The sequence below is a fragment of the Setaria viridis genome, chromosome 5 (genome assembly GCF_005286985.2).
Source record: "Setaria viridis chromosome 5, Setaria_viridis_v4.0, whole genome shotgun sequence".
Lineage (NCBI taxonomy): Eukaryota > Viridiplantae > Streptophyta > Magnoliopsida > Poales > Poaceae > Setaria > Setaria viridis.
This window is the reverse complement of record NC_048267.2, coordinates 45,794,730-45,816,160: the sequence shown is the minus strand read 5'-3', so window position 1 is coordinate 45,816,160 and position 21,431 is coordinate 45,794,730. Positions and strand designations below refer to the sequence as shown.

Sequence of the window (21,431 nt, the reverse complement as noted above, 5' to 3'; positions counted from 1 at the left end):
GAGTCAGGTCTCCAGCGAGGATGCACACTATTGATCTGTTGGAGACAACGGCCAAGCACCTGGACCGCGCACGACTTTTTGGTCGACAGTGAGTGGCACACGCTATTCCGCGGCCACCACCCCGCCGGTGTCCGCCGCTCCGGGGCCCCGCGACAGCGCCAGCAGAATACCATACGCGAAAAGATGACGCACCAAGGCCGGCCGGGCCCGATGTTCAGCCGGCGGCGGGTGTGGGTTGACCTGGTGAGTGAGAGGACGGGGCAGGCCGCCACCCTCCCCTGATCGGAATCGGATCCCCTCTCGCTATCCTGCCGCCGCGACGTGCCCGTTTCCGGAGGCACGCGTCGACACGGCTCTCCTCTCTATTATTTCTCTCGCCGCTGGTCCCCTGCTCGATCACGCACCCTGCGTATTGTCCGGTTGTCCTTCCTGCTACAGCCAGCTTTTGTTTCCTCCTCCGATTCCTCCTCATTCTTTCTTCTCCTAATACTATCAAGAAAAAAGAGAGAGAGGGAGAACAAAGATAGCGTGCATCGCTCGATGGCGACAAAACGTCACTAAAACCAGAGACTCCGTCACTCCGAGTCCTTTCATCATAAAGCATTTGCATATTTGATGGAGTATCTTTTTCCGATTATTGGTTGATGTAACCACGCTCCTCATTTCATCTACTGTACACTTGTGTCACCAACCAACTGGGGCATGCAGGCAGCAGAGAAATCAGAGCCTCTTGGACTTGATGAGGTAGGCGACGGAACCGGAGGTGGCCAGAGGGATGACGATGTCGTCCGACAGCCACCCCAGCCCAGGCAGGATCCGCTTCGCCAGGAACGCGCACGCCGGGGCGCCGAACAGGAACATGGCGAATTCCATCGTCGCCTTCCCAAAGGTGAAGCTCTCCATCTTGAGCACCTCCTTGCTGATCTCCACGAACTCATCCTTCTTCAGCTCGCCCTCCGACCTGTGATGCTTCTGCGTCATTTTTTTTTTGAGGGGGAAAAACAGCCAGGTGGAGTTAGAGTTAGTATCACATTCTGCTAAGAACACCAGCCTCCATCTTATTTATTCTTCTTCATCATCTGCAGCTTGCTTTCCAGAGGACACAATCAAACAAAAATGTCAAGGGGGGTACACATGGTGTCTACTCACTTTATATGCATCCTCAAGGATCCTTTTCTCCGGTATCCTGTACTGCAGCTGCCCGCGTTCCTCGCAAAACATTCTGAAGAGGAACAACCTCTTCTACGTAAGACATCAGCAATAAAAGTGGTGGCATCTTTAACGGATTGAAAACGAAGCTGCTTAGAGGGCAAGCAAGCGAGATTTCTTGTGATCGGAACAAAAAGGTTCACTTCTGCATCTAGAAACCGGAGGTGTAGGTTAGTATAAAACTTACTCGATGAGTTCAAAAATGGCGTGGTAGAATTCATCAAAGGTTTGTGCACGGGCGACGAATTCATCATAGTGACTTTCCATGAACTCGATAAGCTTTTTCGTGTCACTAAGCTTTGGGCTTTCTGGTTCAGCCTTTTCACCCTTTTGGGAGCTCTGGCTCTGCTGTCCAACTATCAAATCAAAACAGAACATCACATCAAAGGCCACATGAAGCAGAAATTATCTTTTCCACATCAGCCTATTTTATCTTGTGGTTCAAGAGAGTATAAACAGATTGAAAAACGATCGACCATGCCAGCAAATTTCCGATACAAAACATTAGCAGCATTTGCACACAGATTGTTCCAATGTAATCATGAATGAAAATGATCAGAATGCATGGTTCAGCATACCTTGCTTCGCCTCTGCATTATCTTGTTCCATCCCTGAAAATTGAAATGCAGGAAGCTGCCTGGTCTCCTTGCGATCGTAGGACTTAGGTTACATATATACGTCAGGCTGGCAGCCTTGTTCCTTGAGTAGGACATTGACAATGGCATTGCCTCAACAGTAAGCAAGGACCGAAGACCAGAAGGCAGCAAAAAGGTATACCAGAACAGGAATCAGGTAACCTTTGTTAGAACCCACCTGATAACTCCACTGCAAGAATTTAGGCAGAAAATGCACGCAAGGTCCCCAATAAGGCTTTGAAAATTCTTTGGTCGCTTCAGAGAAAAGTAAATGTTACCTTAACAAAAGAAGTAAAGTAAATCTTCATGTACTTGATGATAGTATTAATGCTTAGAGCCTTGATCACACAACTTAGCAATTACAATTACCTGTAGATTATACCTCATCAATAATCAAAATCCTAGTGCAAGGTCCTCTGTATCCTTGCCAAATCGCATTTTCCATTCCGTGCTGCAGCTTGGCTTATGAGATATCAACTGTCGCCATCATCGCCATGTTCCATGCCATTCAGAAGAGATAATGGCCCCGTTGATACCAGTATACCACCCACGCAGCACAGCTGCAAAGGCAAGGTCAGCAGTGAGAATTACAGGAGGCGGCGTCCATTGCTCCTGCTCGGTCACTATCCAGTCACCATCCAATCTGCTAGAGTTTACATCATAGAATAACTCCATACTCCCTGAAAACTTTGCATGAATCTTAAACGAACTTAAGTTTATAATATCAATTCATACGGAAATGCTTATTCATACTGGGAACTGAACGACGAGCAGTACACGGTCACGTACTACTCTAGCAACCTACCAGTTCAGCTACTCATCATCGTATACGCGATGAGTCCTAAAGACGAAAGTCCACGTGGGAATTGAACTAAAAACAGCAGGTCACAGTATGTGAGCGTAACAAAAAGTCGCCCAAAACATAGGCCGCTGATGACGTCGCCTTCGTCGTCGTCACTGCATGACGCAGCAGCCGTTGGGGTTGTCGTCGTTGAAGCACACCGGCGCCTCGTTAGGCACGTACTGGCGGCGCGCGTGGTACTCGGGCACCCAGCCGCCGCCGCCGTAGTAGTAGCCGCCGTACGGGTACCCGCCGTACCCCGTCTGCGGCGGCCCCAGGTGCACCATCTGCCCGTTGTCCGGCGACGGCTCCTCCGGCGCGCCGTCGCTCACGACTTCGACGGGCTTCCCCGTCATGTACTGGACCCGCCACCTGAGCAGCGACGCGTCGAGGAACGGCCCGGCGACCACCACGAGCCCCGTCTCCAGCGACACCCACACGTCCTGCACCCCTGCATCATCACGCACGCACATCAGACACGTGAACTCGCCGCACACACCGGCCGAGACACTGCACGCCGGCGCGGCTCGGTCGGGCACGTACCGTGCAGGCTCCTGATAAGCTTGCGGATCCTGCCCACGCAACGACGGCAGTGCAACTCCATCTTGAGGACGACGGCGGTCGCCATTGCTCGCCGCCGCGGGCGCTCAAGTCTGTTGCCTGGCTAGCTTCACGTGTGCCGACGATGGTTGGCGTATGCAGGGAATGGTTTATATAGAGGACCAAGGAGCAGATCGAGTTGATGCAGGGGAGGAGAGGAATAATGGGGATTATGCGCAGACTCGAAATCGTGAATTACTCGCGCCGATTCGATCCTGTCGTCAGTGTCGGCCGGTTAGGGTTGGCAACATCCTTCGCAAATCTCCTTCCATGCAAATCCACCGTCTTCCCGTCTTGCATGGGAGAATGCAGGCCAGATATCAAAAGCTTCCCGTATAATCTTCCAGATTTACCATTGCGATACACTGCGATCTTGATCGAGATCCCCTCTTTCTTAATCCCAATCCGTGCGCGCTACTCCGCCGCCGCGCCGCGCCCTATCCGTTTGTACCTCAGTTCTTCAGTTCTTGTTTTTTCCTTTTTGAGGACAACTGCCAACTGCAGTTTCAGTTTCGAACGCAAAGTTGTCAGTGATGGATTGCATCAAGCTGGATGCCTGGATTTCTACTACCATTTCAAAAGGGAAAAAAACACTAAATAAAGGGCATGAACCTCTTAATTCACATAGCAATGCCCATGCGCATAAACGCAAAATATATTCCCTGGCACACATAATTTACATGAACTAATTAACATTTTGTAATGTACAATAAGTAATTACTACTCCCTCCATCCCAAATTATTATTTGTTTTGCCTTTTATATATATATATATATATATACTCCCTCCGTTCCAAATTGTGGGTCGTTTTAGTTTTTTTAAATTTATAGATATTATTATGTATCTAGATATAGTGTATGTCTAGGTGTATAATAATATCTATGAATCTATAAAAATTAAAACGACCTACAATTTGGAATGGAACGGGCTAGATATATATTGTATCTAGATACGTAGCAAAAGCTATGTATCTAGAAAAAGCCAAAACGAATAATAATTTGGAACAGAGAGAGTACATTTTAACTAGCACACTGACTGACCAAACACGCTACCGCTCCATCGTTGTAATGCTACGCATCCATCATGACCTTGAATTCCTCGAAGCTGAGCACTCCGTCTCCGTCGAGATCGAACCTGCAGATCATGGCCTTGCACTCGTCGATCTCCTGGTGCGAGCCGAGCTTGCTCAGCATCCGCTTCAAGCTCAGCGGCGTGATGCACCCCTCGCCCTTCATCTCGTACATCCCGAACGCCTCCTTCAGTCCCCGGCACCGCTCCTCCTCCGCCGCCGCTTCCAGCTGCACCAGCTTCAGGAACTCCTCCTGGCTCAGCAGCCCGTCGCCGTCGGTGTCCGCGGACGCCACGAGTTCGTCGGCGTCCTCGGCGGACACGTCCTCGCCGAGCGCGGCCTTCATGCAGAGCCGCAGCTCGGCTGCCGAGATCTTGCCGTCGTCGTCGCGGTCGAACGCTGAGAACACGCGGCTGAACTCGGACGCCATGATCTCCAGCAATCTCGCACCAGGTTCAGAGATTAGTTGTTTTGCAGGCAGCTAATTAATAAGCTAATGGTGAGTGCCTAGAGCACTTTGCCTTTGGTGATCTGTCTGCAACTGCAATGGCAGGTTCAGGTGCTCAATTCTGTGGCTTTATATACAGCAACCATGCATGTGTGCGAGCATATGGTAAGTCTGTGTGTTGACAAGTTCAAGGCGCAACCACATGCCTGAGGAATGAGTCAGTATCAGCTTGGTAGTGTCACGACGAATTCTTAGCTCCAGCACTATCATTCGATTTGCAATAACTATTCGCTAAGATTAGAAGACCAGGTGCTGAGGTGCAGCCGGTTCCAAGAGAAAGGGACCTCGTCAGCTGCTCCCGATGATTCAATTATTAGCAGAGTATAGAAAGAGTCCGACATCTCTGGAATGGCGCATATAATAACTCAATGCGCCGCCGGCGACGACAAAGTCCTTGTTTCGGCTGTTTCGTTCATTCTGTTTGGTCTTATCTTCCTTTTGAAACGGAATGTTCCATGATCCAACTGACCAACTTCATGAAACAATGCAAGTAGGTGGAATGCCCAGTTCATCAGAAGTTTGTGCTGTTACAGACTTACAGTAGACATTCAATCAGAATCCCTATCTCTTTTTTTTCCCTGAAACAGGATGACTGCAATCTTGCATAAAACTAGAGAAGCAGCAGGTTAGCAGGATATCTCTCTAGTCGGTATCGTGCTTCTGCACTCCGATTACTGTACGGCAGGGAAAAGAAGAGGAGATCCAACGACGCCACAGCCCAATGCCCCCAATAAAATTGGGACGCCAGTCACAAACGGCATGCAGGAACTTCAGTCGGTTTGTTGTTGAACCAAAGACCAAGGACTCCAATCTGTTCAACACACCCGTGCAATTGAAAAACGCCACTCACTTTTCCAGTCAAAAATTTTCACTACCTTATGTTATTCCCCTAGAAAGGTACGTGATGCTGATTGCTGAACATAATCTAAGCAGCCCCAGTTAGCTGATTACCTCCACTATAAATACTGACGCGAATGATCTCTCAGTCACAGCACCAGCTACAGGTATTCAGGTCAAAGAGCCAACCAAAAAAACCAAGGACAAGTCAAACCGTCCACCCGCTTCAAACCAAGGACGAACGCCAGCATGGTCGCGGCCTCAGGTGAGTTGAGGCGCGTGTTCGCCTCGTTCGACCAGGACGGCGACGGCAAGATCTCCGCCGCGGAGCTGCGGCTCTGCATGAAGGCGGCGACCGGCGTGGACATGTCGGCCGAGGACGTGCGGGCGCTGATGGCGTCGGCGGACGCGGACGGCGACGGGTTGCTGGACGAGGAGGAGTTCGTGAGGCTGGCGGGAGAGGTGGTGGAGGCCGACGCCGACGAGGAGGAGGAGGAGGAGGAGAGGCGACGGTGGCTGAGGGAGGCGTTCGGGATGTACGAGATGGAGGGGAGAGGGTGCATCACGGCGCTGAGCCTGAAGCTGATGCTGGGCAAGCTGGGCGCGCACCGCGACATCGCCGACTGCCAGGCCATGATCTGCAGGTTCGACCTGGATGGCGACGGCGTGCTTAGCTTCGAAGAGTTCAGGACTATGATGATGGGCTGAGGCTGATGGCTTAGCAGCTGTTGGTTTGTTACTTATAATCCTGGTTGGTGGAGATTACTCGGCCGTATAAGCCGTAATTCCTGCGTTCACTGTGCCTGGTCAGTGTAAATTCATCCTCAGAATGATCAAACGGATCTGTGCACTTCTTCTTGTCTGTTTGTCAATGCGAACGTCGTAGTCAGCAGCAACGTTCCAGTGTGGCGATCATGCGTGCAGCAGGTGCAGAGCTGAATCCGGGCGGCCAACAGATTCCGAGAGATGTACGGCTAAGATCGTCACGTGATGTCGCTTATGAAGTTGCAGTAGCATGCTCAGCATCTTCACGTCGTTAGCAACTACTACTGGGGGAGAAAAAACAACTTGCGCAAGTCTGAATTAGGCTGGGGCAATGCAAAGGCAACCAGTTGGGCTGGCATGACATGACATGAGACCTGTGAACTCGGTAGGTGACGTCATCATTTACGTAGGCATGAGAGCTGCGTAACGCATCTAGAATTAATTCTACGGGACTTCACCTGCCGACGACTTTTGAAATATGCAGGCTACAGGCACTAAACTGTAGCTGGTAATCCAGATTGCCGTGTGCTTGCAAGTGAAATGCCAATCAATGACGAAAGGTCGAATGTAAATTACAAATGCTCAAATTTTCAAAACCTCGCGCGTGTACGACTTCCGACACGTTTGCCATTTCCAATCAAAGTCTCGTACAATTAAAAGATGTTCATGGAGATCGGAAAAGAAAAAAAATTGAAGTGGACGGGACAGGTAGTAGGACGTACGACGGCGACACGAGAAGAGGCGTAGGTGCCAACGGGATAAGTAAAAGCCACCGCCCGCCGCCTGCGTGGAGTCGACGAAACCAAGTCGGATCGGAGAACACGGCAGCACCGTCCGGTCCGACTCGGAAGATCCTCGGCGGCTTCCGCTGTTTTTCCCCCACGGAATCTTATTCTCACCCGCCCGCCACGCTGAAACACCGTCTCGTACGCCACGGGATTCCCATTCCAGCTTCTCGTACGTACCATACCACTGCGCGCGTATTAAAGGCGGTTGGTCAAAGCTGCCACACCACACGCCCTCCCGCGCGCCATGCCGTGAAGCTTCCAAAACGCGGGTCTCCTCCATGACTGCTCCCATGGACGTCCCGTATATATAAACCACACGGACACGGCCGCCATGTTTGCCAGACATCCAATCCAAGAAGAGCACAGGACTCATCTACTCATCTGAGAGCAGAAGCTCCTTCCGTCCTACTGCTCTCCGATCAGACATCCCTGCAGACCGATCGATCGAGGATGGTTGTCGCGTCCAAGTCCAAGCCGTCGTCGTCCAGCGAGCTGGGGTCCCTGTTCGCGGCGTTCGACAAGGACGCCGACGGCAGGATCTCCGCCGCCGAGCTGCGGCTCTGCATGCGGGCGACGCTGGGGGAGGACGTGTCGGCGGAGGACGCCGAGGCGCTGGTGGCGTCGGTGGACGCGGACGGCGACGGGCTGCTGGACGGCGACGAGTTCGCGCGCCTCGTGCACGCCGAGGTGGAGGAGGAGGAGCGCCACCGGGGGCTCCGCCTGGCCTTCGGCATGTACGAGATGGAGGGCGAGGGGTGCATCACCCCCACCAGCCTCAAGCGCATGCTCAGCAGGCTCGGCGCCCACCAGGAGATCGACGACTGCCGCGCCATGATCTGCAGGTTCGACCTCGACGGCGACGGCGTGCTCAGCTTCGACGAGTTCAAGATCATGATGAGCGCCTGAAGGAACATGCATGCCTGGTAGTTGATCGGTGTAGGCTGTTCATATACATAGTCCATTCATTCATTCGTTCGTTTGTTGTGATTATTAAGTTGGCAGCTATGTGCATATTCGATTATGGCTTCGATTATTCAGCAGTATCAGCTCCCTTGTGAACTTGATTTGTCCATTATTTCATTCGCAAAAGGAAACATGCCCATTATTTGCCCCCTTCAAAGGTCAAACTTCGAATTACATGTAGGAAGGATCATCAGGTCAAACTTGAATTGTTCCTTACTTCATCATGCATTTGACCTCCTCTTGTCCATTTTATAATCTGTTTCTCATCCTCGTCGTCAACAATCTGAAAAAGAAAAAAAATAGTGCAAGCGGGTGTTCCCTAAGGATGGAAATGAATATCCGAATTATCCAAATCCGTATCCGCTAAAACGACAAATATGAATATCCGAATTATCCAAATCCGTATCCGCTAAAACGACAAATATGGATACGTGTATTCATATTCAAATTTAATGTAGTACTAAAATGGATACATCCAAAATCATTTTTCTTGATTTTCTCTATCCAATTTCACATTTGTATTCGACAATATCTGACACTATCCGTATCTGACCATATGAAACTATTAGTTATCTTTATAACTAATGATAAATGAAGTTACTTTGAATAATAATAATGACAGTATATCATTGAAACTATTCAAACTTTATCTTTATAACTAATAATTAATGATATTAATTTTATTATTACTAATATTGTACCCATAAAACTATTTAAAATTTATTTGTCATCAAATTTAATAATAAATATATGTGAATATTAAATTTAATTTTAAATACTCTAGTTTATTTATTTTTTAATAAAAATATTTTTTATATATTTTTATTATTCAATAATAAATTTTTATATTTATTGAAATATATATTTATCCATATATTAATTTTTTTCATAAAATGCACTATGTCAAACAATTATTAATTAATGTAACATTTTCATGAGCGATTTTTGTTTGCACTAGTTATCTTCAAATCGAGTAAATATTCGATGGATATTCGAATTCGAGACGTTCGTTTTGTATTCGTAGTCGAGAAGATCCGAATTTGTATTCGACTTAAATTGTGGAGAAAGTGCTATCCAGATCCGATTCCATACGAATCCGATCCGAATTCCATTCCCAGTGTCCTCCTCCTCGACTGACGCGGCACCGCGGCAATGAGACAGGCGCCAAGAGTACGGCTGGAAGGACAAGCTGCAGGGCACGAGAGAGCATGTGAGCGGGCGCCGATGATGTGGTAGGAGGAGCTTTAGAGGGCTACTGGGCTGAGGAGCACAGCAGCGAGGGCGGCCAGCGACCGGCGATGTGCTGCGTCGGGACTTGGGAGAGAGGAACGGAGATGGCGGCGCCGTACAACGACGACTGGCTGAGATAATTGGGCCGCCTATTAGTATCGGCCCATATAACACTCCCAGCCACCCTCGTCAGATCGAGTCTCTACCGCTTATTTTGGATTCAAGTATTCAACGGCCAATGACGTGAACCCGGACGGTAAATGAAATACCGTCCACCAGCGAGGTGCCGCTTGCCACGGCCGCCGCCCACAGGCCAAAGGATGTTTGATACGAAATGCTAAATTTTAGAAAGGTACGTCGAATGTTCGGATACCAATTATAAAATTAATTGCACAGATGAAGTCTAATTCGCGAGACGAATCTATTAAGGCTAATTAATTCATCATCAGCAAATGGTTACTGTAGCATCACATTGTTAAATCATGAACTAAGTAGGTTTAATAGATTCGCCTCGCGAATTAGACTCCATCTGTGCAATTAGTTTTATAATTAAACTATGTTTAATATGCCTAGTTAGTATCCAGATATCCGATGTGACATGTGCTAAAGTTTAGCGAGTTATCCAAACACCCCAAGAGTGCTCCGTGTTCACGCGACACTGACGTTCCTCGAGTCCTGGACCCGGGCTCTTTGCTGGGCCTCGCGCCGCCGGGCACTGCAGGTGACGGCGACACCGATGGTGAAGACCTCGCTGTCAGCGTGCCCTCCCCCGAAACAAGTAAACAACCACCATCGTCGTCGTCTTTCTTGTTGCAGGTGAGTCACTCCTAGCGTCTGCAGTCGGGCTACCAATTTTGCTCCCAATTCACATTGTGATTGTGATTGTCGTATTACAAGTCAGATGGGGCGTCGTTATAACTGAAACTTGCAAAACACCTGTGTATCCCATACTGGAGTGCCCAAGTGCAATGCCGTAAAATTTCCCAAGAAATGTGGTTCAGCCGTACACCGGATTCGGAAGCACGCAAGCAAAACGCCTCCCACTGCATGGCAGCCTGGGCGCCGGCTTGTAGATTCGATGCTGCGAAGGACGCAACACGCAAGCGTGGATTGGCAATCCAGGATTGCTGTCTTCCACCGGGGATGAGGCTGACGTGCCACCAACGTGATGCTCATATCGTCTTGCAGTGCCCCTGCCCCTGAACCCCACACGATGACCGAATATCACCTTTATTTATGCAAAGATCCCCGAATAGCGATCGTCGCCCAAAACAAGGAAAAGGTTACGGAGCAGTACTGCTCCCGCGGCCTCAGACTCGGAGGGATTTCTTTTCTGCATTGCGCCGTAGACCGCGGGACGGGCGCGGCATGACATGACATGATGAGCGCCTGGACGTGCCATTTCTGCTGATAGCAACGGGCGCACCCGCGTTCATGGTTACACATGAAAAAGAAACTGTCAGCGGCTGATCGACGCGCACGGGAGGCATCTACTATATTATTAATTACTGATATATGCTAGCTCACTCTGTATGCAGACCTGATCTTGACCTCTGCAATTATGTGAAACCTGTACTGGGGCATCTCCTTTCACAAGCAATCATCACGAGAATCAACTGCAGGCCCCGTTTGGTTACGGGAACTCCTAAAATTTCCATCGCATCAAATATTTAAATACTAATTAGTAGTATTAAACGTAGATAATTACAAAACCAATTTCATAGTTGGAGGTAATTTACAAGATGAATATATTAAGTCTAATTAGTCCATGATTTGACAATATGGTGCCACAGTAAATATATACTAATGATGGATTAATTAGGCTTAATAGATTCGTGTCGTGAATTAGCCTCCATCTGTGTAATTAATTTTATCATTAGCTCATGTTTAATCTTCTTAATTAACATCCGAATATTTAACGTGACATGAATTTTAGTCCGAACTTAAAAAAACCAAACACCCCCTAAACACACAATCTACGAACATGACGAGCCAGGTGCGGCACACGGCCGGCCACACGCATGCACGGCTGCATGGCTCCTTTTGGCTACACGCATGACGAGAGCGCGGCGCACACTTGTTCATGTTCCCACCACTAGTCGTCTAGTCCCACGGAACAGACCACCTACAAACATGAATGATATGAACGTGGTTCATACACCGCTGCACCTAGAGGAATTTTATTTATAAAACAGCCTGTTTCTTTCAAAAAATAAAAATAAAACAGCCCGACACAGAGTAGACGATCTTGATTCTGCCAGGGTAAGCTACTCTATTAGTTATTATGAGTAACATACTATTTTCAGTTTTTTATGCCCAGTCACAAATAATTAATTGACTGAAATCCAGTCAGATTTTTAAACTCTGACCATTACTAGCACACACAATATTTACTAGTAGTTGTTTAGTTTGGAAACATAGGATTCATATTTGTATATTTGGCTTAAAATTAGTTTACCGATTAATACTATGATTAAAATAGTTTGACTCGTAGTAGGAAAGGAATTGTGCGCAGGCTAGCCACGATTCCGCGTCATGCTCGCTCTGTCGCTCAGCCTCAGCATCGCAGGCCACAATGCATAGCTGTAGTCCTGTAGACTCTGTCCATGCAGGCATGCCCGTCCGCAACAAGACAACCGTCACCACCCCACTTCGCACCCAATAAAACGCCACGCCACCACCACCACCACCACCACCGCCTGGGTCCATCACCACCGTCCCCATTGTCTATTCCCGTCACGAGCGAAGCGAGCTCTACCCGTCCACACCCACACTCCCTCCCCAATCCTCCTCCTCCTCCCCACTGCGCACTGTCGTGTCGCAGCAGACACAGGAACAACCGAACAAGCAATGGCGGGCCGCACGTGCAGCGCCCGCCGCCGCTCACCGAGCCTCGGCACCGCCGCCGTGCTCCTCCTCCTCCTCCTTCTCGCCGCCTGGCCGCCGCGCCTGCATGCGGCGGGGCCCATCAAGACGGTGGTGGTGGTGGTGATGGAGAACCGTTCCTTCGACCACATGCTGGGTTGGATGAAGCGTCTGAACCCGGAGATCGACGGCGTGACGGGCGCGGAGTGGAACCCGGCGAACACGACGGACCCTGGCGCGGGGCGCGTCTACTTCGGGGAGGGGGCGCAGTACGTGGACCCTGACCCGGGCCACTCGTTCCAGGAGATCCGGCAGCAGATCTTCGGCTCCGACGACGCGTCGGGCCCGGCGAGGATGGACGGCTTCGTGCAGCAGGCGCGGTCGCTGGGCGGGAACATGACCGACGCCGTCATGCACGGCTTCGCGCCAGACAGCGTCGCCGTCTACCGGGAGCTCGTCGCCCAGTTCGCCGTCTGCGACAGGTGGTTCGCGTCGGTTCCGTCGTCCACGCAGCCCAACCGCCTGTTCGTCCACTCCGGCACATCCGGCGGCGCCACCAGCAACAACCCGCAGTACGTCCTGCTCCTGCATTATCTCTTCAATTCCGCCGCGCCTTTCATTCTTGATAATATCTGCAGCCGGTCTGTCGATATTTAATTTTTGAGCTGGCTGCATTCTGGATTTCTGGTTATTCGTTGCGTGTGAACGTGAACGATCCGTTCGTTCCTTCGTACGACTAGAGACATCCAGTGCAGCCACAGGGGTTGGTTGCCAACCTTGGGTTATGCTAGTGGTGGCTTGGTGGGGAGTGTCAAAGCTGTTGCAAACTTAGACAATCACATTTTAATGGCGTCCTAGCTAGTTACTCACTCTGTTTAAACTTACAAAAAAAATAGTTACACTAGGCCTCATTTGCTATCTCCAATACATGCATGTAAGTTGTAAGCATGCAAGATCTCCGAGTAGTAGGGAGGGGCACAAATTTTTATTAAAGCATAATAAAAACAATCCTTGTATTAAATGGAATACAATGGAATTTCACACGCCAAAAAGAAAAACAGGGAGCCTCTGTAACGAAGCAGGCTTCTCTTAACGAAACAGGGAGTACGTCACAAATTAGTTCAGAAATAGTTGGCGCCAGCATGCATATGTACGTATGTAGCAGCATTTTCTCTCAAAGAAGTCATACACACAAGGCAACATTAATGGGTTGTTAATGGGTTGTTTGGATACGAGGTGCTAAACTTTAGCAGGGTCACATCGGATATTCGGATGCTAATTAGAAGGACTAAACATGACCTAATTACAAAACTAATTGCATAGATGGAGTCTAATTCGCGAGATGAATCTATTAAGACTAATTAATCCATCATTAGCAAATGGTTACTGTAGCACCGCATTATCAAATCATGGACTAATTAGGCTTAATAGATTCGTCTCGGGAATTAGACTCCATCTGTGCCATTAGTTTTATGATTAGACTATATTTAATACTCCTAATTAGTATCCAAACATCCGATGTGACAGGTGCTAAAGTTTAGCACGGTGTTCCCAAACACCCCATTCGATCTGAGATTTCCCTCAACATGGAGCCTGCCCAAACTCTTAGAAGGCCAGAAGACGTTAGAATCTTTAATCAGTTGAACTCTACATGGAGCATAGAGAGTACGTTCAAAAATTTGGCCAGCAACGCTACTGCCGCTATGGATGCTCTATCCTCCCGCAATCCAACATCGCCAAGTCACGGTTGCTTTGTCTGCATGCATTTCCCTCCTGCCTGATCGAACTCTGACCTCATCGATCACCGGCTTGTCGTACCGGCCTGCACAACTAGGCAGGAACTCGCCATCTCTTCTCTTGCAAGGATGGTGAGCCTACACTGGGAAGGAAAAATTATGGTGAACTATATATCATCACCTCTCGCAATCGGCATGATGACCCTAGTTTGCAGCTAAGTACAAGTGTCCGGCTGTGATTGACCGGCTCAGTGGATATCAAAGGTGCGGCGTGCCTTTTGTTTATGGCGAGTGTTCCGGCCGGCAGGCACGTCGCCGGCCAATCAACTTTACTTTCGCTGGTGGATTAACCTGCGGGGCCACCAGGGAGCTGCTTTTCTGCCCCCGCTCCATCCACACCCATAGGTGAGATTAGCTGATGCCCTGCGAATGAATACGGTTTATTCACCGGTGATTAAGGCTGTCCCGATCCACCGTCCGTCCATGTGAAAGCAAGGCTCCAAAGGTGGTGGTGGCGGCACGCACGCAACCTTGTGAGGGCCCTTTATCAAAAAAAAAAAAAAAAAAAACTCGAGAGGGCAGGAGTGATGTGGTCCCTTCCCTTTGGACCTCAACGGAGAGTTGAGGACACGGAGAGTACTGTACTGTGGAGTGCACTGTGATCTCACTCGACCTCTCGGCTATGGCATTGTCAGGCGGCCAGCGCCATGGGCCCATGACCTGCGTCGGTCGGTGCTTGGGGCCGAGTGAGAATTTGACGCGAGAAGATTCTTAAATTCCAGCGCGTGCAGGGACAACATGCTACGCTCCCTTGTCGGCACTGTCAGTGCACCTGTGGTGCGTGTCCGCTGTTCCGCAGCTGAGAGGAATGCTAAAAAAAAAATACTGATGCTGTCACACTGTACTGATACCCGGCATAGTCGTCTATGGTCATGGCCGTACCTCTGTTGGCTTTACCTGCCAAGCGCGAGATACTGCTGCTCATCAGATTAGGGTCTATATCATTTTTTAAAAAAAAAGGAAGATGTACTATCAACTATATAGGCTGCTTCTCCGGGTCACAAAAGAGAAATTAGGCTGCTGCTTTCTAGGCGGTTCCATTCGACAAAAAAGCAGACGGGTGTGTGAAACACTGGAGCTAAGCTTAACAGCTAAGAAAGCATATTTGGCGCGTGGCGCCTGCATGCCTCCCTGACTATTACTAGTTGGGCTCAGTTATGCCAGCTATAGCGGCCCATAGGCCCGCATATTCGGCCCAATTACTCACGGATGGGCTGGCTCTTCTTCTACTACGATGAACTGTTTTCTTGCCAGTTGAACACCTGAACTGTTTGCCGCCATCTGGTGACGCTGAAGAAAAACGATTCAAGCTCGTAACAGCAACCATAACTGATGAGCGGCGTGATGACCAACAATGCAGGCTACTGGCGAAGGGCTACCCGCAGCGGACCATCTTCGACAACATCCACGACGCGGGCCTGTCGTTCGGCGTCTACTTCCAGGACGTGCCGGCGGTGCTCTTCTACCGCAACCTGCGCAAGCTCAAGTACCTGCTCGACTTCCACCCGTTCCACCCGACCTTCCGCGACCACGCCCGCCGGGGCTCCCTCCCCAACTACGCCGTCATCGAGCAGCACTACCTCGACTCCAAGCTCGACCCCGCCAACGACGACCACCCCTCCCACGACGTCTACCAGGGCCAGATGTTCGTCAAGGAGATCTACGAGACGCTCCGCGCCAGCCCGCAGTGGAACCAGACGCTCATGGTCCTCACCTACGACGAGCACGGAGGGTTCTTCGACCACGTCCCCACCCCCGTCAATGGCGTCCCGAGCCCCGACGGCATCGTCGGTCCGCCGCCGTACAACTTCACCTTCGACCGGCTCGGAGTGCGTGTTCCGGCCATCCTCATCTCCCCATGGATCGAAAAGGGAACAGGTAGGTAACTTTAATTTGTCTGTTGATTCATTAGCCCAATCGAGCTACTTGATTGACAACCTATTTAATAACTAGTTTTTGTGTTCTTTCAGTTGTCCATGGGCCAAATGGACCGACGCAAACATCGCAATACGAGCACTCATCGATCCCTGCCACGGTGAAGAAGCTCTTCGACCTGCCGCAAGATTTCCTGACGAAAAGAGACGCCTGGGCTGGGACCTTCGAGAGCGTCGTGCAGACAAGAACCGAGCCCAGGACGGACTGCCCAGGTAGGATTCCATCTTGTCGGCAATCGTACCAATACACAATATTCCTGCTCTGCTGCTTGCTTCACTGTATTCAGTCTCAGTTCCTGATTGTATTCCTCCATGTACTGTACGATACACGCAGAGCAACTCCCGATGCCGACGAGGATCAGGCAAACCGAGGCGAACGAGGAGGCGAAGCTGAGCGAGTTCCAGCAGGAGATCATCCAGCTCGCCTCGGTCCTCAACGGGGACCATGAGCTCACCAGCCTGCAGGACAGGATCCGGGACAAGATGAATGTCAGGGAAGGCATCGCCTACATGAGGGGCGCTGTGAAGCGCTATTTCGAGGCCGGCATGTCGGCCAAGCGGATGGGCGTCGACGACGAGCAGATCGTCAAGATGAGGCCCTCCCTCACCACCAGGATTGAACGTCCATAGAGACAGTGAGAAAAATCAAAATGAAATCATATACAGTAGAAATTAAATTGATGATGTCAAGGGTCGCATTACATACAGGTCAAAGAGCCAGCACAATCGGTTAGGATGTGCTCGTGCTAGGTCAAATTATTCATGGGCTGTACAAACAAATGTTAGCTTGCTATAAAGATTTGTGTTGTGCTTGGTAATATGGACGAAGGAGATAGTACCCTTCAGGTAAATGTACGTTGCGCACTTAGAGAAAAGGTTAACCAAGCAAATGCAGTTTTGGTAAGGGAGTGTCTATTGCTAACCCGGGTGTTATTGTGGCCACATCACTCAACCCATGTGTTATTGTGCCACAATCACTCGGGTGATTTGAAGTTGGATAACACCCTGATCTGAAGAGAAAAAAAAATCAAGTGATGGAAACAGATCTGTCGCCTAAAAATTATGACCCTAGGATCCTGACGAGACGATGCAGGAAAAAAATAACCAAACTGAGCCCATAGAAACAAACTAATGCAGAAAATAGAAGGAAAAATAAAATGCATAAGGCAAAATTAAGAACTAAAATAATTTTTTTCTATAGTTAATCAAATAACAAATTATTTCTAACTATGAGAAACCCCTCAAATGCAAAAATACCAATCAGATTTTAAAGTAAACAGCATGCAAATTTACGCAGATTTAAAATTACACAATATACAAATTGAAATTACAGTAACAATGTCTACAGTTACTTACTGTAAAAGAATCCTAATGTATATGGAAGCGCACGCAGCTGCTTTGGCCTAGTCGGAGCGCTGCAGCAGCACAGATGCTCAGCAGGAGGTAGCGCGCAGCAGCAGTATCTGACGGAAAAGCCAGGGAGCACCACGGATCGTCAGATCGGACGGTGCAAAATTCAGGCTTGCATGGTGAGCGTAAAGACCGAGGGTTGACGTTTGGACGCGTAAAGGAGATGCGGTTACATATGCAAGTGCGGCTCTCGTGTCCTGCCGGAGCCCAACTCGGCAGCCATAGCTAGCAAGCACAAACCTGCGGAGCGGTGTAGCTCGTCTACCTTTCAACTGCCCATCTCGTCGCAGCACTACCTCCTGCCTCCCGCAAACCCACAGACTTGCCGCGGACGCACCACGCCAGCAGCTCGAGAATCACCATAGCCTTCCTTCCCAACCACCGACACCATGGACCATCCATGGAGTACACAGTTTGGGTGGTGCGCCCTCGACCCCTCGTCAGCCACCAACGCGGCTAGTGAATAGTGATCATAAAAAGGGTGCAGAACAGCACAGAAACCACATCACTGTGATCTGCGTCAAGATCGGAGATGCCCAACCTGATCCATCTCGCAATGCCATTCGACAGAGCCGCAGCACACATGTAGGTTGTTGTGCACAAAAGCAGGTCTCACGCGGCAATGTAATGATTTCCCGCTGAAACATTTCCTCTGTCAGAAACGCATCATCTGAGCCATTCAGCTCTGCCAATTCCATGCAATACACCCGCCACTTAGGTTGCGTTGCATCTCCTTAGTTGTGACGCACAGGCAACTTCACTACCAAGCGGCAGGCACAACTGCACACTCCATGTCCATGTTGTTGACAGCTCCTATAAATACAACACCTTCTAAGCATGTAACATCCAACCCTTCCACCTAATCTCTCCGATCCCTTCTTAAGAGCACTCAACAATGTCGCCGCAGAGATTATCCGTCGTCCTCGTAGTCTTGTCCACCTTTTGGGGCCCTTCCACCGCCGTGCGCAGCTCGACGCTGCACCTGGCACGCTCCCACTCCGTCTCGCCCGACGCCGGGGCACCGCTCACCGCATGGGCGGCCTCCCTCGCCGCCCAGTCGGCGGCGGACGCAGCACGCGTGGCCATGCTCGCGGCGGGCTCAGGCAACACCAACACCAAGAACAAAGGCCGACGCTCGTTCGTGCCGATCGCGCCGGGGCGGCAGATCCTGAGCATCCCCAACTACGTCGCCCGCGCGCGCCTCGGCACGCCGGCGCAGACGCTCCTCGTGGCCATCGACCCCAGCAACGACGCCGCGTGGGTGCCGTGCAGCGGCTGCACGGGCTGCGCAGCCGCCGCCGCCTCGGCTCCGCCGTTCGACCCGACGCAATCGTCCACGTACCGCCCGGTGCGCTGCGGCTCCCCGGAGTGCGCGCAGGTGCCGAGCCCGTCGTGCCCCGGAGGTGCAGGCTCGTCGTGCGCGTTCAACCTCACGTACGCGGCGTCCACGTTCCAGGCGCTGCTCGGGCAGGACTCGCTCGCGCTCGAGAACGACGCCGTCGCGTCGTACACATTCGGGTGCCTCCACGTCGTCACGGGGAGCTCCGTCCCGCCGCAGGGGCTCATCGGCTTCGGTCGTGGGCCGCTGTCGTTCCTGTCGCAGACAAAGGACGTGTATGGCGCCGTCTTCTCGTACTGCCTCCCGAGCTACAAGTCCTCCAACTTCTCTGGCACGCTCAGGCTCGGCCCCATCGGACAACCGAAGAGGATCAAGACGACACCATTGCTGTCCAACCCCCACCGCCCTTCCCTCTACTACGTGAACATGATCGGGATCCGCGTCGGCGGCAAGCCCGTGCCAGTCCCGGCGTCCGCGCTCACGTTCGACCCAGCCAGCGGCAGCGGCACCATCGTCGACGCCGGGACGATGTTCACGCGGCTGTCGGCGCCGGTGTACGCCGCGGTGCGCGATGCGTTCCGGCGCAGGGTGCGGGCGCCGGTGGCGGGGTCGCTCGGCGGGTTCGACACGTGCTACAACGTGACGGTCAGGGTGCCGACCGTCAGCTTCACGTTCGCCGGGCCGGTGACGGTGACGCTGCCCGAGGAGAACGTGATGATCCGCAGCTCGTCGGGCGGCATCGCGTGCTTGGCGATGGCGGCGGGGCCGGCGGACGGCGTGAACGCGGCGCTCAACGTGCTGGCCAGCATGCAGCAGCAGAACCACCGCGTGCTCTTCGACGTCGCCAACGACCGCGTCGGCTTCGCCCGCGAGCGATGCACGGTTTGAATCGACGGGAACTTATCTGAATGTACTATGCTGCGTGCTTGAAGTGATGGTTTGCCGAGAAAAAGCACCGTGTCCGTCCTGGTCGCTTGAATTATGCATCGGAAAAACTGAGAATGAAGTTTGAGCTTGTTATCCATTTGTGAGAGTGACTCAGATATCAAACGAATTCGGAAAATTAGCAGCAAGTTGCCCGTCTAGCTCAGTCGGTAGAGCGCAAGGCTCTTAACCTTGTGGTCGTGGGTTCGAGCCCCACGGTGGGCGATCTTTTTTGGGCTCGTTTTGAACTGACTACTTTCGTATGTTTTTTTTCGTAAGACTAGTAACAACGCACGTGCGGCAACTTGTGATTCACTGAAAGCGTTCCGTCTTCAATAACCCTCTTGCCTTGCAATTTCAAGCAGGTTGAATATGTCAACTGATACATCCTTCCCCATCTTGTGAATTCAGAGTATGACTTAATAAACCCTTTTTCAACATCCTCCTGATACTCCTGGATGATTGCTTCTTTCAAAGCGTGCAACAGATGTTACGGTATAACTTACAATGTAAAACAAATTATTTATTTTTCTTCATAGCTTTTCTTCACCAACTTAAAATCCTTTTAGAATCATACCATTAACGAACTAATGGTGAAAAGCAGAACCTGTAGCTGACTAATTTGTTTTAACAGATGTTGCTACCATGTTCAAGCAACAGCACATATATTTACAAGACCACACATATTTATTAACCTTTTTCATACCATAAATAGGATCAATAACTCAAAAAAAGCTTTTATCCTACTTCAGACCTTAAGGTCTTGCTGTGGCTAGATGCTAATGACAACTACAGCTGATTGACATGGAAAATATATTTTTAAGAGATGAAGGTGCTGTAGGATTTTTGACAGCGGCAGGTAAATCAATTTCATACACTACTGAACTGCAAGTGGCTCCGATTCAGTTTCTGTTGAGCCTAGCTCTAAACAATCAAGACAACGTAACCAAATGTAAAGATCTGAAGGAAGTATGTCAGTGCTGGAGCTAGTGGTGAGCACATACTATGTGGAGAAGTTATTATCTCCCTTCCATGAACAATTAGTGGTCTATATGCTAAGGTCTGAAGGTTTGGTCTTGTGGCTAATTTTTTTTAGTGCCTTAGTTCCATCATATTTGTGGTCGACTCTTACTCAAACTGCCATGGCGTGGTCTATATGCTAAGGTCGGAAGGTTTGTCTTTTTCCTAATTTTTTTAGTTCCTTAACTCCATCATGTTTGTGGTTGACTCTTCCTCAAACTGCCATGCACAAACTTATTGCCTTTGGAAAATACTACTTAGTGAGCTCTCTAAATGAAAAAAAAAATGCGCTTCCGCCTCTTTTTGACAGGGACATATGGCAAGTTTGCAAGGGATTTATCAGCAGATGGCCTAAAGGTATTACCAAATCAGCATTCAGTTGCACTTAATTCCAACAGTCTTTATAACTTTATTTTTCTGAAAAATTTATAGTATATACTGATTATTGTACATGCATATGAATTTGAGAACAGATTGGTAGGTCCCTTGAAAGCTCAAAAACAAAAATTGTAGATAGAAGTTGGCAACTTGAATTAAGTCTCGTCTGGTAAGACCAAATTCCTTCCCAGATTACGGGTCACGGAAGGGGTTCACGGATAACACATCACGAGCAACACTCTGAAATCTATGTGCAAATCGACCTAAATGAGGGTCAAACATAACTGTGCACCTCAAATGAAATCGAGTAGCATGTTTCA

The 21,431-nt window shown here is 50.0% G+C and overlaps 6 protein-coding genes and 1 non-coding gene across 7 annotated transcripts; 5 read left to right on the top strand and 2 right to left on the bottom strand.

Moving 5' to 3' along the window:
* Nucleotides 1-588: 588 nt before the first annotated feature.
* Nucleotides 589-1,945, bottom strand: LOC117855733 (uncharacterized). Its single transcript, XM_034738112.2, has 4 exons — nucleotides 1,788-1,945; nucleotides 1,397-1,565; nucleotides 1,150-1,222; nucleotides 589-972 (listed from the first exon to the last, which is right to left on the bottom strand). Exons 1-4 carry the CDS (start codon nucleotides 1,816-1,818, stop codon nucleotides 721-723), a joined length of 525 nt encoding a protein of 174 aa, XP_034594003.1. The 5' UTR covers nucleotides 1,819-1,945; the 3' UTR covers nucleotides 589-720.
* A 2,129-nt stretch (nucleotides 1,946-4,074) lies between these two features.
* Nucleotides 4,075-6,055, bottom strand: LOC117859031 (putative calcium-binding protein CML19). The gene has a single exon (XM_034742201.2). It carries the CDS (start codon nucleotides 4,782-4,784, stop codon nucleotides 4,356-4,358), a length of 429 nt encoding a protein of 142 aa, XP_034598092.1. The 5' UTR covers nucleotides 4,785-6,055; the 3' UTR covers nucleotides 4,075-4,355.
* On the top strand, nucleotides 5,866-6,571 carry LOC117858948 (putative calcium-binding protein CML23). Its single transcript, XM_034742107.1, has one exon. The coding sequence runs from the start codon at nucleotides 5,949-5,951 to the stop codon at nucleotides 6,405-6,407; it is 459 nt and encodes a 152-aa protein (XP_034597998.1). The 5' UTR covers nucleotides 5,866-5,948; the 3' UTR covers nucleotides 6,408-6,571.
* Nucleotides 6,572-7,486: 915 nt separating this feature from the next.
* On the top strand, nucleotides 7,487-8,311 carry LOC117855650 (probable calcium-binding protein CML31). Its single transcript, XM_034738034.2, has one exon. It carries the CDS (start codon nucleotides 7,703-7,705, stop codon nucleotides 8,156-8,158), a length of 456 nt encoding a protein of 151 aa, XP_034593925.1. The 5' UTR covers nucleotides 7,487-7,702; the 3' UTR covers nucleotides 8,159-8,311.
* Nucleotides 8,312-12,133: 3,822 nt separating this feature from the next.
* LOC117859036 (non-specific phospholipase C2) lies at nucleotides 12,134-16,858 on the top strand. The gene is made up of 4 exons (XM_034742207.2): nucleotides 12,134-12,882; nucleotides 15,467-15,984; nucleotides 16,077-16,253; nucleotides 16,375-16,858. Exons 1-4 carry the CDS (start codon nucleotides 12,296-12,298, stop codon nucleotides 16,668-16,670), a joined length of 1,578 nt encoding a protein of 525 aa, XP_034598098.1. The 5' UTR covers nucleotides 12,134-12,295; the 3' UTR covers nucleotides 16,671-16,858.
* A 1,349-nt stretch (nucleotides 16,859-18,207) lies between these two features.
* On the top strand, nucleotides 18,208-19,813 carry LOC117855514 (aspartyl protease AED3). The gene has a single exon (XM_034737890.2). The coding sequence runs from the start codon at nucleotides 18,346-18,348 to the stop codon at nucleotides 19,675-19,677; it is 1,332 nt and encodes a 443-aa protein (XP_034593781.1). The 5' UTR covers nucleotides 18,208-18,345; the 3' UTR covers nucleotides 19,678-19,813.
* Nucleotides 19,814-19,865: 52 nt separating this feature from the next.
* TRNAK-CUU (transfer RNA lysine (anticodon CUU)) lies at nucleotides 19,866-19,938 on the top strand. Its single transcript has one exon. It is a non-coding gene; the product is annotated as a tRNA-Lys (tRNA).
* Nucleotides 19,939-21,431: the final 1,493 nt, after the last annotated feature.